This window comes from Equus asinus, chromosome 16 (assembly GCF_041296235.1).
Source record: "Equus asinus isolate D_3611 breed Donkey chromosome 16, EquAss-T2T_v2, whole genome shotgun sequence".
Classification (NCBI taxonomy): Eukaryota; Metazoa; Chordata; class Mammalia; order Perissodactyla; family Equidae; genus Equus; species Equus asinus.
This window is the reverse complement of record NC_091805.1, coordinates 5,605,196-5,623,089: the sequence shown is the minus strand read 5'-3', so window position 1 is coordinate 5,623,089 and position 17,894 is coordinate 5,605,196. Positions and strand designations below refer to the sequence as shown.

The 17,894-nt window shown below is 37.3% G+C and overlaps 1 protein-coding gene across 3 annotated transcripts in view; it reads left to right on the top strand.

Moving 5' to 3' along the window:
• The window catches only part of DNAI4 (dynein axonemal intermediate chain 4), an 89,326-nt gene extending 75,749 nt beyond the window's left edge, over nucleotides 1-13,577 (top strand). For 2 of the 3 annotated variants that reach the window (XM_014853029.3, XM_070486515.1), the window contains exons 11-17: nucleotides 352-503; nucleotides 2,255-2,412; nucleotides 2,710-2,831; nucleotides 6,631-6,729; nucleotides 7,369-7,595; nucleotides 9,578-9,734; nucleotides 12,261-13,577. In XM_014853029.3, coding sequence (XP_014708515.3) covers nucleotides 352-503; nucleotides 2,255-2,412; nucleotides 2,710-2,831; nucleotides 6,631-6,729; nucleotides 7,369-7,595; nucleotides 9,578-9,734; nucleotides 12,261-12,311 — 966 coding nt within the window. In that variant the 3' untranslated portion in view covers nucleotides 12,312-13,577. Of the gene's footprint in view, nucleotides 1-351; nucleotides 504-2,236; nucleotides 2,413-2,709; nucleotides 2,832-6,630; nucleotides 6,730-7,368; nucleotides 7,596-9,577; nucleotides 9,735-12,260 lie in introns of all 3 variants that reach the window. The other variant, XM_070486514.1, reaches the window with a different exon arrangement.
• The last annotated feature ends 4,317 nt before the right edge of the window (nucleotides 13,578-17,894 follow it).

Here is a 17,894-nt window from a genome sequence, read left to right as displayed (position 1 = left end):
TGTTGGATAATTTATTTGGAGCCTATCGTTTGTTTCTTTAAGAAGGTAGACTTATGATGATCACACAAATCCTGTTGAAAGATTACCAAAATGTGATAATTACTGTAGAAGCCCCTGCTGTAGTTTTTAAAACTGTTGAGCTCTGAGGATCCGTCAAAGTAAAGGAAGTGACTAATCGAGGTTTTGTTCTCCTCTATACTGGAAGTTAGTGAGAGAGGCCTAACGGAATGTGGATGGACTCTTCTCACATCCCTACCGCCACCAGACTAGTCTTCAGCCACCGCCATACCCTTCCTTTCTGTGGTCTAGAAAGCCAAGTTTAACATGTAATTTAATTATGTTTTTGTTCAGTGGCCAGAACGTATTTATCAGAGTCCATATGGAGTCACTGCTGTGGATTTTTCAATTGGATCACCCAACCTTTTAGCAGTTGGCTATCACAATGGCACCATTGCAATTTATAACGTGCAGAGCAACAGCAACGTTCCAGTTCTGGATAGCAGGTGAGAACCGCAGAATCAGATCAAGATATAAGATGTACTTTTTTAGGGAGAAGTACAAATTTAGTCTAATGTTATTTAGCTTTGAATGAATTTTTATGTTGTTATTGAGTGTGATACCATTATTTTTCAAACATTTAATAATTCCTCATGTCATCTCTCCAGCTGAAATGCTCTGTCCTAATATCTCCTTCATCTCTGCATACCTCACCAACAAACTTCCTTTGTCTTCACAGTTTATGCTTATTCTTTTTTAAAAAAATTTTAAAATTTTTCCCCAGCTTTATTGAGCTATAATCGATGAATAAAAATTGTATATATTAAGATTATACAATGTGATTGTTTACAGATGTACAATGTGATGATTTAATATATGTATACACTGTGAAATGATTACCACAATCAAATCAGTTAACACACCCATCACCTCACATAGTTACCTTTTTTTTTGGTAGTGAGAATACTTAAGATCTACTTTCTTAGCAAATTTCAAGTATACAATACAGTAATTAGCTATAATCACCATGCTGTACATTAGATCTCGAGAACTTATTAGTCTTATAACTTAGAGTTTTTGCCCTTTATTTCCTACCTCCTCCAGGAAACCTTCCCATCCCTTTCTTTTGTGCATCCTACAACAACCTTTATCATAGCACTTATCATGCTGTATATAAATCGTTTGCATATTTATCTTCCTGAGGAAGCTGTAAGCTCCTTGAGGTCAAAAATTAAGTCTTACTTACCTTTGTATCTCAGTATATTACATCATATCAGACATGTAACAGGATTACAGTAAGTGTTTGATTAAGAATGAATAAATGAATGAGTCATACTGAGAAATAAAAAAGTTAAAGGTGAAAGATATTGAATATGTTAGATTTTTTTTGGTAATAGACAAGATACCACTGGAGAAAAATGAGGTGGTATATTTATATTAGTGTTTGAACAAACTTAGCTAGAACTGGAAATAGGCATTGAAGCAGGGGTTCTTAAGCTTAGCTTTGAAATTATTTGTATAGTTTTCAAGCGTGGGCTTTTGTGCTTGTTTCCAGGAAAAAGGTCCGTAACTTTTACCAAATAATCAAAGATATCTATGAGTTTAGGAGATTCAGAACTATTGCTTTGGAGGTTTGCATAAAATAATCAAGGGAGTCAGTACCACGACAGAGCAACCGATTAGTCTGACAGGAAATGTCAGTAATCTGAGAGGGGTTTTAATTCTTCAAAAAAAATTAAATCTCAGCCATAGAGAGAATCAAGCCAGTGGGCAGTCCTGAAATATAGGACGAAGGGTGAGTTAATTGTTTACTTGAACAAGGCTTAAACAACTTTTTTATTGAAGCTAAGGGGAAAAATCCTTATAGAGTTGAAGATACTTATACTCAATGTGTCTAAATAAACTAAATTTACACAACTCAACTAGGAAAAAGTAAGTGAACAGTGTAAGAGAAGTAGATTCTCGAAAGAAAGAAAACATTTGCTCTTGTATTCCTGTTATGACAGCTAATGGAATTAAAGGCAGGGGAATTTTCCTTTTGTAAGAAATGAGAAAAACAGCAGGGCCTATTAGGTGGCAAAGTGATTATTTTTTTCATGTTTTTCAAACTATTTAAAGAAAAGTCCAGTTTTGAACAATAAAAGCATCATTCTATAAGTAGGTCATGGTGCTCTAGGATACTGTCCTTGTCACTTATACTCCGTCTTTAAAAAAATTATCATAATGCTTTTATATTTAGTGCTTTTCCCTTATTTAGTGAATCCCCTCAGAAGCATTTGGGACCTGTATGGCAGCTACAGTGGATAGAGCAAGATCGAGGCACAACAGGTGACGATAAAAGAGAAATACTAGTTTCTATATCAGCGGATGGAAGAATCTCCAAATGGGTTATACGGAAAGGACTGGACTGTCATGGTAAAAAAAATCTATCTCTCTCTGTATATCAAATTATCTTCCTTTTGTTATGTGCTGAATTAAAAATTCCTAGTGAACTATGTGTAAGCGGTGACAAATTTTAGTTTGGCTAAATAAGAAAAAAAGCTGGTCTCAGTAGTTGTTTTTCTAAGCATCTAGTTCTGGTATTTGCTAATTTTAACCTAATCACATGCAAAAGATCCAGAAATCATAATCTTGTTTGCAGAAGGGGCACACATTATACTATAATACTTTTTCCTGTGGTAAATAAGATATGTAATTTTTCTTTAAATGAAGATTTGATGCGTTTGAAGCGAACTGCTGCCAGCAGCAACAAAAAAGGAGGGGAAAAAGAAAAGAAAGGTGAAGCTTTGATATCTCGACAGGCTCCTGGAATGTGCTTTGCTTTTCACCCCAAGGTAAATTATTTCAATCCGTTATTTACTATTGCATATAGCAACTTCCAATAATTGAAGTATTTTAAGATATAAAGCAGACAAAAGGTTAGCATGTTAATAAATATTGTGCCTTAAGTAACAAGAAAAAGAAGGACAGATACAGCTGCCAAACCAAGGTGGAATGGCACATTCCAGTGGTGTACCGTGGCTTTATCTGCTTTCTAGAGGAAAGGTCTGTATTTCTGAGGAACTGTGGAAAGATTCTCTTTACAGCTGTGTGCTTGACTTGAGTGCCCCTCCTTGCCCTTCCTGGGTGTTCTGCTGCTATGTCACCCTGACAGAAATCAGGTCCAGGATCCAGTCCCCTGTATTTCAGGGTGAGTGCTGACTCATGATTCTGGGATCAGGAAAGCCACTTAAGTTCATGCCTCTCAAGACCAGAATCAAATCAAGGCACGGTTAATGAAGTTCTACTTTTCCTAATTCTTTTCATCTGGAGGTTCTTTGGAAACAGAAAATTCAGCCACTGTGACAGACTTCTAAGAACATATATCCTATATGTTTCCTGTTATATATAATATGTAATATGGTCATCTCTTTAGTGACACCGTCATCCACCTAATCACACAAGCCAGAACTTGAGCTCCTGCTCTGTTCTACCCTATCATCCAAATGATATTTAGGTCTTACTGTCCCACGTATTCCAGGCGGAGCTTACTCCTGCTAATGTAGTTCAGGCTGTTATTATGTTTCATTTTTACTGCTACAGTCATGTTCTAACTGCCTTCATTCTCAGATTCCTGTAATGCAATTTTCACCTTGACTCTGGAACAATGTTTCTTTCTTTCTTTTTTTCTTTTGAGGAAGATTAGCCCTGAGCTAAAATCTGCTGCCAATCCTCCTCTTTTTGCTGAGGAAGACTGGCCCTGTGCTAACATCTGTGCCCATCTTCCTCTACTTTATATGTGGGATGCCTGCCACAGCATGGCTTTGCCAGGTGGTGCCATGTCTGCACCCGGGATCTGAACTGGCGAATCCGGGGCCACCAAAGCAGAACGTGCACACTTAACTGCTGCGCCACCAGGCCAGCCCCAGGAACAGTGTTTCTTAATGTGGACAGGCAGGGTATGAGTATTTTCCCACCAGGGGATGTTTCACAAAGTCTTAAGATATATTTGATTGTTGCAGCTGTAGGAGGTGCAACATGTGAAGGAGTGCTATTGGCATGTAGTGGGCAGAGGCCAGGGATGCTGCTAAACCTCCTACAATGCACAAGACAATCACCACCCTCCCTCTCCCCCTAGACAAAGAATTAGCTGGCCCAAAATATCAGTAGTGCTGGGTTGAGAAACCCTAGTCTGGTATCCTAGAAATGTGCTTGGTATAAGAAATTCAAAGTAATGCAATCTCTAAGTAAAGAGTTTTCCTTCTTCCTCTCTAATCTGGTTACATTTTATTTCTTTTTCTTGACTAATTGTGCTGATTAGAACCTCCAGCACAATGAATAAAAGTGGTGAAAATAGACATCCCTATCTTGTTCCTGATCTTTTCCTGAGAAAGCATGCAGTCTTTTACTATTAAGTATGATGTAAGCTGAGGTTTTTGGTAGATGCAATTAATCAGGTTGAGGTGGTCTCATTACATTATTATTTGTTGAGAATTTTTATCAGGAATGGATGTTGGGTTTTTGTCAAATACTTTTTCTACATCTATTGAGATGATTATATAGTTTTTCTTTTTAAGTTTGTTAATGTGGTGAATTACATTGATTGATTTCTTAATGTTTGTTCCTGGAATAAACTCCACTTTATCGTGATTCACCCTTTTAATATACTGTTGGATTTGACATACGAAATTTTGTTTAGAATTTTTGCATCTTTGTAAGGAGTATTGGTCTATAGGTTTCTTTTCTTGTAATGTCTTTTAGGTGTATGTAACACGTCTGGCCTCCTTGCCTGGAGGCAGGACTTTGAAGGGCTAGCTCACCTTCAGAGCTTCTTGCAGGATGGGCTGAGCCCTCTGTTGCAACTGCATCATAGTTCAGCTTAAATCTCTGTCCATTCTTGTTTCTCTCAAAGAGCTTGTTCCTGAGAGAACTCCCCAATAAACGTCTTGCTTGAAAATCTCAGAGTCTCAGAGTTTATATACTGAGGAACCCAACTTTAGACAGTGACCTTGAAGATCTCTAGAGAAAGGTAACCTGCTCATAAATGGTGTTGGGATCATCATTATCCATATAAAAAAATGAAATTAGATCCTTACTCTGTCATATACAAAAAAACTTTTAGAAGAATAGGTAGGAGAATATCTCCATGACCTCAAAGTAGGAAAAATTTCTTAAATAAAGCACAAAAAAATGCTAACTATATAAAAAAATTATAATACCAGCTACATAAAATTCTGTTTACCAAAAGACACCAAAGAAAGTAAAAAGATAAGCCATACACTGGGAGAAAATATCTGCAACATATGTAATAGACAAAGCATATGTAATAGAGTATATAAATAACTTTACACAAATGAACATGTAAAGACAGATTACTAGTAAAATAGTCAAGAGGCATGAACAGAAGGGGAAACACAAAAGGCCAATAAAAATAAAAATGCGCTCAACCTTGTTAATATTCACATAAATGGGACTTAAAACCATTAGGTATAATTTTACCCCTAATAGAATGGAAAAATTTAAGGTTTCTGATGGAACCAACTGTTGAAGACAATGTGAGTCAAAGGGATTTTTTTTTTTACTGCCGAATGTAAATTGTAATAGTGCTTCATGAAAAAATCGTACTCCATGGTGTAATTGAAAACTGCATATACCCCATGATCTAGTAGTTGTGTTCTTAAGTTCTGGTATACACTAGAGCAGTGTGTCTCAAGTTTTAATGTACATGTAAATTAACTGGGAATCTTGTTCAAACGGAGATTCCGGTCCAGCAGGTCTGGGGTAGGGCCCGAGACTCCCAGCTCTAAGACTCTCCCGGGTGGTGCTGACTCTACAGAGCCAGGGCACAGAGCACTGACTTCAGACTTTTTGACTATCACTTCACCACGGGAAATACATTTAAAATCCCTATTTAGTACATACATTTAAAGTTAAAGATGTCTGAGACCCCGTCCAGTTCAATCTCTCATTCCAACGAAGAATCGTTTCTTCAGCACTATATACATCAATAGCTATGTTAACTCATCCGTCTTCTCTTTGTTCTGATGAAAGAACACTTACGTTTCTCTGGACTGCCAGTTGCATTGTCAGGTAGTTCTAAATGCTAGCAAGTTTCTTCCTCTTTTTAAGCCAATGTTTGTTCATGTAATTTCTAGACAGGACACTAAGTTCTACCCTCTATTCCAGTAAAGAACAAATCTGTAATTTATTTGCACAGTAGCCCTTCAGGTAGATTAATTACTGTCAAATCGTGATAGAAAGGAAAAGACCGCAGACAGCTATCTTCAAGATAATATTTCTAGTTTTGGTTCTTGAATTGATTTTAACAGACGTGGAATGCTCTAATCTATTTAGCACATTTATTAATATATGCATTTTTTTTTTAAGATTGTCACCTGGGCTAATAACTGTTGCCAATCTTTTTTTTTTTTTCTGCTTTATCTCCCCAAACTCCCCCTGTACACAGCTGTATATCTTAGTTGCAGGTCCTTCTAGTTGTGGGATGTGGGACGCCACCTCAACGTGGCCTGACAAGCGGTGCCATGTCTGCGTCCAGAATCCGAACCCTGGGCCCCTGCAGCGGAGTGCGTGAACTTAACCACTCGGCCACGGAGCCGGCCCCTAATATATGCATTTTTATTTTTTGTGTTATAGGACACAAATATTTATTTGGCTGGCACTGAAGAAGGTCATATTCACAAATGTTCTTGTTCATATAACGAACAATACCTGGATACCTACAGAGGACATAAGGTTAGTTTAATTATAGTAGGTATGGAAATCTTATCTTGTAATATTTCTGAAAAAGTAGTACCATCATGCAAAGTATTTTTAACATGTAATAAATTTACCACTTCAGAGTTAAAAATACTAAGTTGAATTAAGTGCTTTCTTGTATATAAACCACCAGTAGTGTGTGGGCCATTTTATTTGGCTTCTTGTTATCCTTGATTTCTTCTTGCAAGTTACAGAAATCACAATTTTTATTTGTTTCTAAAAGAATTTGGTTACAATAACATGCCGACCCCAAAGTAAAGTTATCTCTGGCGTATACCTATTCTCGATATCTTTTATGATTGTTCCGTCTAAGTTTTCTTCATTTTCTCCTCATTTCTGTTTTTTTCTTAATACTCCTTATATTTTTTAAAGTAAATGAGTATAATATGTATAATATTTAGTGAGTATTGTAGCAACTATATTCTTATGTTCCTATATGGCATAATTTAGGGAAGATTCAATTTATGAACTTATTTTCGGCTAAAATAATACCCACACAATCATACATGGTGCGTAAGTCTTCTAGAAATCTTAGCATTTTTAATTCGTTAGTCAAGTTTATAAGATGTTAAGTACTATTTGCCTATGTATTTTAATTTATTTTTCCAATTCCAGGGTCCAGTGTATAGAATAGCATGGAACCCATTTTGTCATGACGTGTTCTTAAGCTGCTCTGCAGACTGGGGTGTTGCTATATGGCAACAGGAGACTCTCAAGCCATTTTTGAGTTTTTATCCAACTACTTATGTTGTTTATGATGTTGCCTGGTCTCCGAAATCATCCTATATATTTGCAGCTGCAAACGAGAGCAGAGTGGAGATTTGGGACCTCTACATCAGCACGTAAGTGTTAATAATTTTCTTGGGGATATTTCTACTAGAAGCAGTTCATCTTGATAGTTTTGACATGGGTTAGAGAGAACTGTAGTTACTTTAAAAGAAGTAATAGTTTATACTGTGAGAGCCCTTTATTCATATGCCAGGATGCTATATTAATGTTAACTTATACCATATATGGTTTTAAAAATATTCGAATGAAAATAGGTTACCTCACTGGTCTCCTCAAACTTTCCCAAGCTGGTGTGGGATGTCGTAACTCCCTTGAATTCTCTCTCATTGCCTGGTCTGTAGAAGAGTGTGGAGGGGCAGCTAACTGTCCTTAACTAAAGATTTTCTACAATATGATAAGAAAAGAAACAAAATAATTACTTTTTACAGTATTTATTTATTCTCTTACCTCGTTTCAAGACATATTTCAAGGGGCACGCATTTAGTTAAAATTTTTGATTTAAGATATTACACCAAAGTTCTTAGAGTGTCATCCAGACCCATCTGTCCTTTTTAATATGGAAGTTTATACAATGCTGAAGTAAAGTGTTTAATGATTCTACTTCTTCAACTGGAAAATATGGTAGATCTTTATGCTAGTTATTAGCAGAAGTAGGGAAATACCTTCTTGTTTAAAATAAATGAGGTAAAATTTGATGGATTTCTTCTTTTCTTTTTTAAAGATTGGCACCTCAGCTAACAACAGTTGTTGCCAATCTTCTTTTTTTTTCCTTCTCCCCAAGCCCCCAGTATATAGTTGTATATTCTAGTTGTGAGTGCCTCTGGTTGTGCTGTGTGGGACGCCGCCTCATCATGGCCTGACGAGCAGTGCCATGTCTGTGCCCGGGACCCGAACCAGCAAAACCCTGGGCCGCCGAAGCGGAGCTTAACCACTCAGCCACGGACGGGGCCAACCCCAGTGGATTTATTCTTAATGGCAAAATTTTTTCCTAGAATTTAATAATTTAGTAAGTTAAAATTTTGTCATGGCTTGTTCTAGAAAACAGTTTGAACCAAAAATTAAGGATTACGTCACAAAGCAATTTATTTTTGAGTATGAGGTAACTAACATATGAAGAGGCTACTTAAATGATCCCACTTGTGATTTTAATTTTTCTGGTAAAACTGTGGGCTCTCAGGACATTTCTTCAGAAGAAGTATGCAAGTCACCGCTACTGTTGTTTTTTTAAGGGCATCGGTAGATTGCTTCGGATGACCACGAGCAGGAAAAGTTCTTGTTCAAAATAGTTTTTTACATTCTAGAGATTCATTTGGATCAAAACATCCCTCTGTTAAAAGACATTTATTACTTAGGAGTTGTACTAGTCAGAATTCTCCAGAGAAACAGAACCAATTAAGAGATAGAAAGAGATTTATTTTAAGGAATTTTCTCACGTGACTGTGGGGTCTGGCGAGTCCCAAGTCTGCAGGGCAGGCTGGCGAGCTCAGCTTTCCTTCAGGGTCCATGTTGCAGTCTCAAGTCGGAAGGTGATCTGGAGGCCCTATTCTATTCCACGTCAGGGAACTCAGTCTTTTCTCTCAAGGCCTTCAACAAATTGGATGAGACCTACCCACATTACGGAGGGTAATCTGCTTTATTCAGATTCTACTGATTTAAGTGTTAATCACATCTTAAAAAAATACCTTTACAGCAACACATAGACTGGTGTTTGACCAGATAGCTGGGTACCATATCCTCCACAAGTTAATACACAGACTTAACCATCAGAGGAGTTGAAACTTAGGAGTTCACGTCTTAATTGTGAATTGCTTTAATTAATTGCTTTAATTTATCTAGTTGAGATTAATTCATTGAAGAAATGAAAATTTTGATCAACTAAGGAGTGATAAGCACTTATTTTGATTTTGGAAACGAAGGTTTTGGGGGTTTTTTTGTTACATGAAATCACAAAAAATATCTCAGATTTTTCGTAGTCTGTATATAAAAATAACATATTAACAACAACTGAATTTACAAATAAAATATTTCGTTACAGTTTGGACCCTCTGATTGTGAATGTTGCTAATCCTGGAATCAAGTTCACAACTGTTCTATTTGCCAAACAAACAGATTGCCTTCTAGTGGGAGACAGTGATGGGCAGGTTGCTGTGTATGAACTAAGAAATATGCCTACTGCTTTGGATTCTGGTCGGGTAAGACAACAGGCAAAATTTTATGTCGTTTTATGATTTTATTCAGTTGTAATTTTGTGTCATGCAAGGGATTTAGATTTCTTCACTACTTTAAGTGTGGTGCAGTAGAAAGAATATAAGTTCCCAGAGTTGCCACCTCCTGGGTGTGGTACCTACTAATCTTATTTTCTTTGAGCTTCAAATTTTTTTTTTTTTTTGGAGGAAGATTAGCCCTGAGCTAACATCTGCTGCCAGTCCTCCTCTTTTTGCTGAGGAAGACTGGCCCTGAGCTAACGTCTGTGCCCATCTTCCTCTACTTTATACATGGGACGCCTACCACAGAATGGCTTGACAAGCGATGCATAGTTCCACACCCGGGATATGAACTGGCGAACCCCGGGCCACCAAAACGGAACGTGCACACTTAACCACTGTGCCACTGGGCCGGCCATGAGCCTCACGTTCTTTATCTGTAAAATGAGAATAATAATGTTGTTGAGTATAATAATCATAAATGTTATATGGGAGAACTTAAAATTGTGCCTAGTATATGGAACTTAATAGCTGTTGAATATAGCTGAAGAAGTTTCCTGCAAATACTCAAAGACTTTTGTAGGAAATAATAATATTCTTAGATATTTTCCAGTGTTCCTGAAATAGGCATTTGTTTCTGTTGGTTTAGCGTGATCCTATTCCCTTACTCTGATCTTCAAATATCAAAGCTCTGTCGTAAAACTTTAACAAGAAAATCAGTATCATAGATGCTTATTATTTTTAAGATAGCTTTTCAATTTTTTCTGTTTCTTATGTTTAAATTGCTATTTTAAGGGTAATTTGGCAAATAACCCATGAAGAAATGCTCAACAGCCGTTTTAGGAACATGACACCCCCTCGTTTCCGCATTGCCCATCACCCTCTGTGGCCTTGCACAGCAGAAGGACTTTGGTCTTTAGACTGTGGAGGTTTAAGTGACATGATTTCTGAATCTCTGGCCCCTCCCTGAAGTGATCAAGGACCAGAATATTATTGTGATGTGACATGGCAGAACACTGGCTCCAGCCCTGTCCTACCAACTCAGGGTTTGTTGTTAGGAGTAACGTCAGCCCGATGCCTGACATGAACAGGGGCCTGGGGCTCAAGCCTTGCACTGACAACTTTGTGATGTAGCTAGCTGTTGACAGGATTTACCACCGCTTTGGCATTTATTGTTTGTTGAGTACCAGCTCCTCTCCTGGCACGATGAGGGCCGGTTGCTGGGGTCTAACTCTTGCACTGAACATAATTATAGTTTTAGCACTTGGCAGAAGCCAGTTTCAGTGGGGCATCGCGCAAAGCAACTCCCCTTCTGGCGGCAGCCTGTAGAGAATCACTGCTGGATGCTATTTCTACTCTTATGTTTCAGTATACAACTGTTTGCCATCCTTTTCTCTGTGCTTTAGGTGTTTACTTTTTTTTTCAAATTAGAGGATAAATAAAAAGATAAGTGAAGTCTTCAAAATGGGGTTTTAGAAACATAAATCTGTAATACATGTAATAAATTAATGCTGAGAGACACTGAAAGCAGAAACAATAGACTATTCATTCATTCAACAAATATTTACTAGTATGCGCTATATGACAGGGTCTGTTTTAGGCCCTCATAATACAACAGTGAACAAATACAGTAGTGATCTGTTACAATTGCCCTAGTAAGAGACTGCACTCTAGAGAGATGGTTTTGAGAAGCAAGGTGGCAACATGATTTGGTATATCAGGGCTTGAAGGATGGGGAAGTGCCAGAGAGGGTATCACAGAGGCTGAAAGACAGGAGCTGACTTCCACAATGTTGCCCAAGGTGTTTCTCACTCTTCAGAGTTTATAACCCACTGTCACATACGTCAGCTCATTCAATTCTTCAAACAATCGTTAGAGGTGGATGTTACTCTTTCCATTAGACATTCAGGGAAACTAAGATTCCCAGATGTCAGTAATTTTTTCAAGATCACCTTTACTGTGTGACAGAGAAAACTCCAGTCTTCTGCTTCCAATTTCCATCTTTTCACTGTATCTTTCTTAAAAACTCACCTCACATCTTTGGTTTCATCTTCTTACACATGATCATTTTACCCCTTTCATCTTGCGCTTCATTTAATAACGAGATACAAAATCCACACAGAAGGTCAGCCATTCTACTCTGTCTAAATCAAGTCCTACAGATCAGGAAAGGGCTTAAGACAGCATTAAGATTAAGTTATTTTACAGATAAGAAAACTGAGCTTTAGGCATTAAGGCTAAACAGGAGCTGTCAACATTGTCCCTTTGCTGAATCCTTATAAAATTGTTTATGAAACTTCACTAAGAGACTCTTTCATAGGAAAGAGCAGGTTTATGCTAGGAAGTAACTGTTGCTATTTAAACTCACCTTGGTTTGTTTCCTTTTTACAATCTTATTGGATGCCCTTTATATGTGTATCACTAACTTATAGCTTTTAGATGGAGTTTTAAAGACTACTGTCACTCTTAATTTGTATTTTATTGCATTGTAATTGTGTGGCTTTTTCTTTGCAGGGAGACATAATAGATACTTTGCTTGGACCCAAGTCACACCAACCAGGATAATTCATCATTACCCATATCTTTTGTTGTTGTTTAAAGAAAAAGGAACAGTGTTTAACATTCATAGTCCAATTTGCAGTAAGCTGGGGTTTTTATTTTAGAAAACAATATTTGATATATAACTTCCATTTAAATTTAATATAAAGTTAATAAACTTTTACTTCAGAGCTATGTGATTAGTTTGTGATCTAATCTAATTGTAAGAGCTTTGTTGGGATTTTCTTAGAATAGAGTAGGAATATCTTTTCCTACTCTATTTCTTAAAAGTCATGTTCCAACAACATATAAGTACATATATATGTACTTACAAAATGTCCAAATAGGTTAGAAAATAATTATTCCTTTAGAAGCAAAGCTTTGAAATTATTAGATTTACTTAAGCCAAAATCATTATTAAAACAAACTTTCATAGGCTTTTAAATCTTCTGCCTTCCAAGCTCTGTTTTCCAGGGTTTATAAATCCTACATGTGTTAGTATTACGAGAATGTTGGGTCCTCATACCCAACTTGGAATCAGAAGTTTATCCTCTGAGTTCTGAGAGCTGAAGCTGTAGACCTTTGTTAGACTATTCAATAAGCACAAGACATGACAGCAGTGTCAGAATTGCACTCTTTGACCAGCAGGGACCAGACCCCCAATTCAGTGAGAATTAGGTGGGGACACATCAGGCACCCTTCTCTGCGGCACAGAATCTGCTCTGGGTTTTAAGCCCAGACTTAAGGGGGCCCAAAGAGAAAACAGAAAGTCCCTGATCTATAGTTCGCCTCAGGATGTTATTTTATGAAGGGTTCTAGAGCCGGCTTGTGGAAATAGGAGGAGAGAGGGGCAGCAGCTCCTCCAGTTCAGTCTGTTCCATGCTGTTTGTTTGAACAAATCCCGGACTTTGTTAACTGAGGCCAGAGGACAGTATGCCCTGTTGTATAAAGCGTTCTAAGTGGAGAGGAGAGGATAAGGCATTTAAAACCCACTGAACTCTCTGAAAATAAAATACATATAGTGAAAACTGGGAATGGAATCAGTGTTACAGTGGGAACTTCCTTTACGAGTATCCATTTCTTCACAATCTCCATTTCTTTGGAACCATCCTTTAAACAAAGGCAAGGCAGTTTTTAGCTGGACTGAGAGCTTGGTCAGGTTATCAGGTTATATAGGATCATAAATTTCCTCCTGGTATGAGTCATTGTGATTCTTCTCCTTGTCTTTCTGAAAGGTTGGACTTTCTATAACACTGTGTAACAAAATAAAAGCTTGATTTAATTGAAAGAAAAGTGTCTTTTTATTATGTAATTTTGATCTTTAAAAAATTTTCACGTATTCGACTCCCATTGTCCATCAAGCCTAAATGAGAAATACTGCTGTTTCACTCTTCTTGGATCTTGATCAACTGGTCCTGAAGCACTGAGCCTGTTCCATTCCCCACCCCCCACTCCGTATCTTGTAGACTCACCCAGACTTTAGATTAGCATCACACTTTTACTTTAGGATCTCTCACCTGGGAATTACAGAAGGAATTATTTTGCTGACTTTCTACACTGGCTTTGGATTCTCACTAGTAATCTCTCTTTACTGTAAAATTAAAAAAATTTTTAAAGACTTTATTTTTGTAGAGCAGTTTTAGGTTTATAACAAGATTGAAAGGGAAATATAGAGATTTCCCAGATACTCCTTGCCCCTACAAATGCATAGCCTCTCCATTATCAACATCGCTTGTTACAACTGATGAACCTACACTCACACATCATAATTGCCCAGAGTCCCTAGATCATGTTCGGGTTCATTCTCAGTGATGTACGTTCTATGTGTCTGGACAAATGTATAATGACGTGTATGCATCAGTACAGTACTATGCAGAGTGCCTTTACTGCCCTGAAAATCATCTGTGTTCTGCCTCTTCATTCCTCCCCTCCCCCATCCAATAACCATTGATCTTTTACTCTCAGTAGATTTGCCTTTTTCAAAATGTCATCATGCATCGGAATCATGCAGTATGTAGCCTTTTCAGATTGGCTTCTTCCACTTAGAAAATGAATTTAAGGTTCTTTTGTGTCTGTTCTTGGCTTTTTAGCTCATTCCTTTTTATTGCTAAATAATATTCCATTGTCTGGATGGACCTATGTCCTGCTTCTAAATAGCATTGTTCAGGAAGTGGGAAGACCTAGGAGAGACCACAGTCAACCTCAAAAAGCCATTCTCCATGTAATGAGTGATGTGTGGAAGCAGAAAGAAGCACTGGAACTGAAAAAGCCAGGCAGCTGAGGAAGATAAATGACCCAGCAGGAAGAAACTCTTTGACGATAGAAAGGCCTTGGCACACAGTAGATGCTGGATGCTGGTAAGATGCTAGAATTACATCCTGGGAAAGGGAAGAAACCAACTCTGAGAGAGACTGACGTTGACGTTTGTGTATGTTGTTTGTTTGTGCCACCTGGGTGGAATGAAGACTTGGAGTTAGAAACTGAGTTATAAAAAATATATTTCTGGGACACCTGAGTTTCTGAATTGAGATTCCTACCTGCTGTGCTAAATATTTGTGTGATCTTTCACTTAGTGTCTTCCTTCTCTCCTAGACTGTAGGCTTCTTGAGGGTAACACTATCTGTTTTGCTCACCACTGTATCTCCAACACCTAGAACAGTCCCGCCACAGAGGAGTTATTACAACAAATCTTTGTTGAATGAATGGATTATCAAATTAATGGAAGAAATGATGGTTTCATGCTTGCCCCATATTATAACATGATCTAATATTTTAAGTATGATTTCCTCACTATCCTAACAAAGCTTCACAGACGGTAAAATATTTTAACTGTGGAAAACACGTAGAACATAAAATCAGCATTGAAAGTTGCTCCACAGGTCACAGCTTTCTTTGTACTATAACAGCAAAAAATCAAGTTTCCTGCTCAAGATAAAAATCAAAAACAAACCCATGATCACTTTCTCGAGGTCAGTATTGCTGCTGCTTTGTGGGGGTGCGTTCCCACTGGCTGTTTAGGGGCCCAATGTACCTCCAACGTAAAGCACTTAGCAAGATGCACCAAGTAGGTGCTCAAAAATGTCAGTTCTCCTGATGGTCCCAGACCACATCCCCACTTCTTGGTCTGAGAACCCCTTTGTTCGTGCAACTGGCTGGTCCTTGCCAAGGCCCCCCGCCTGCAGGAGATACAGGCTGTGTTGATGACCTCGTTTGATCCTTCGTACATCTGGGCTTTGCGTCTTGTTTGTTCAGGATTTAGTATGATGTTCAAATCCACCCTCAGACGCATAGAACATTTACTAGGGTATCAGCCTTCATTTGCTGAGGTTGGCAGATTCAGTTGGTAATAAAACTAAAAGGCTAACAGTTTACATGAAACTAATTCCTGGGTTAAATAGAAAGCAGACATGTCCATTAAGTTGGAACACATAATAAAACATGGTTATGAATCTTATAAACACGAGCACTGCTTTTTCTAAATTAATGAGACACTTATGCAGCATCCAGAACAACTCATGAAAAATATACTATCGCCACGTCTGCATTTTCTTTGAATAAGTCAACTATTAAAAGATGTGGTGTCGTCATACAAGGAAGAACAAAGGATCCCAGGATATTTTCAGGAGCTTACATAATTTCTCACTGATAATAATTTTATTGAATTTTCTAAATTATTACACATATTTCAATCACTTATTGAGTTTTTATCAATTTCTAAAAGCCCAAAATGACAGCAAAAACATAATAACAAACTGGCTTCTCTGTCCATACAAAATAAAGCTTTAAATATCAATTATTGTTTTCTAAGATTATTTAAAAAATTTTTTAGCTGCTCGTTTTAGTTCTTACTGACAGAGCATTTCAAAAATCAGTAAAATGAGTGGTAAGAAGGTTTTATCCATAAAATTAGGCAAAAAGTTATCTAGATGAGTGGTATTTCAACATTCAATATTGAAATATCAAATATTCTACACATATTTGCAGAGTAGAATTTAACCAGTTTTAAAGAGAGGAGGAAAAGGAGTGTCAGGTGAGGAAAACAGCACTGCAGAGAGAGAACATGGACTTCCAAAAAACTGAGGTGTTTGATGTCGCTGGACCATTTAGAGTTTGAGGGTAACTAAAACCTGTTCAAGTAGACGGAGGCCAGATCATGAAAGGTCATGTTAAGGGAATTTGGACTTTTTCTTGAAGAAAATGGGAAACCATTGAAGAGTTTCAAGGTGGATAATAAAATAAGCACATCTTTTAGAAAGATCATCCTGGCAACACTGTGGAAAATGAATTGATGAGAGATAGAGGGCCAATTGAGAAGCCACTGCAGTAATGTAAATAAAAGTTGAGATCTTGCAGAGGAGATGGAGTGAGTGGATCACAGAGAAATTTAGAAGGTAGAAGAGAGGAGACTTAGTGCTTTAATGGATGTGTGTATGTGGGGGAGGTTTTAGTCAATGAGGAGTGAGGGAGAATGAGGAGTTATGAATGATTCCCAGGAATAGCTGGATGAATAGTGGTGCTGTATGATGAAAACACTCTCTAGAATCAGTAAGTATGAATATTAGCCAAGGATGAGCAGTACCAACTCTATGTTAGAAAATAATAAAAATAAATTAGTATTTGCTAACAAACTTATATAGTGATCTCATCATCATCATTATCACAAAATAACTATATGTAGTATGCTTTATAATTTATCAGTGTTGTAATTAACATTACCTCATTTGATCTCCTGATATTTTTCCATGTTACAAATTAGAAAATCGGATTACAGGTTAAATTACTTTCTCAAGCTCTCTTAGCTAGAAACTAGAGTGGCAATACTGAAACTTAACATTCTAACACCAAGGCCACTTGGTGCAGTGTAATATTTGGTAGAATTAGAATCATTATTATTACTATCAATGATCAATCTGCTGAAAGTTCCTTTTGTGCTGGAGACTCTGATCAGCACTCTGTATAACTTAATCCTGACAACTACCCAATGAAGTCAATATTATTATCTCCATTTTACAACTGAAGAAACTAAGATTCAGAAACGTTAAGTATTTCCTAAGGTCACATAGACATTAAATGGCAGAACTGAGATCTGGTTTCCCAAGTCTGACGCTACAGACATTACTTACAACTCTTATACCAACCTGCCCAAACACCATCATTAGGCGTTCTTGTGGCCATAGTTCCTTGATAAGCAGAATATAAATGAGAGATATGTTTACTGAATCCATTGTCTAGTTGTTAATTTGGAATTTTGGTCCATGTTAATTGTAGGCTTTCATGTAATCAATCATATTGAGCATATAGTAGTTAATTTCAATCATTAAGGCTAAATAACAGATCTTTGCTTTGATCTAAAATCTTGGATCAAACAAACATTCTCTACATCTGTAAGATATAAATAACTTTAAGATAATTATACTAGTCAGGATAAGTCAGGTTGTGTTGCTACAGCCAATAATTGCCAAATCTCAGTGGCTTTACATGATAAGGATTTATTTCTCATTCACATTACATGTTCATTACAGGTCAGCAGGCAGCCCTACTCCATATTGGTCTGACTCAGAGACCTGGTTCCATTGTCAGGAAGGTTGTTGGTGACCAGGGCAAGGGAGA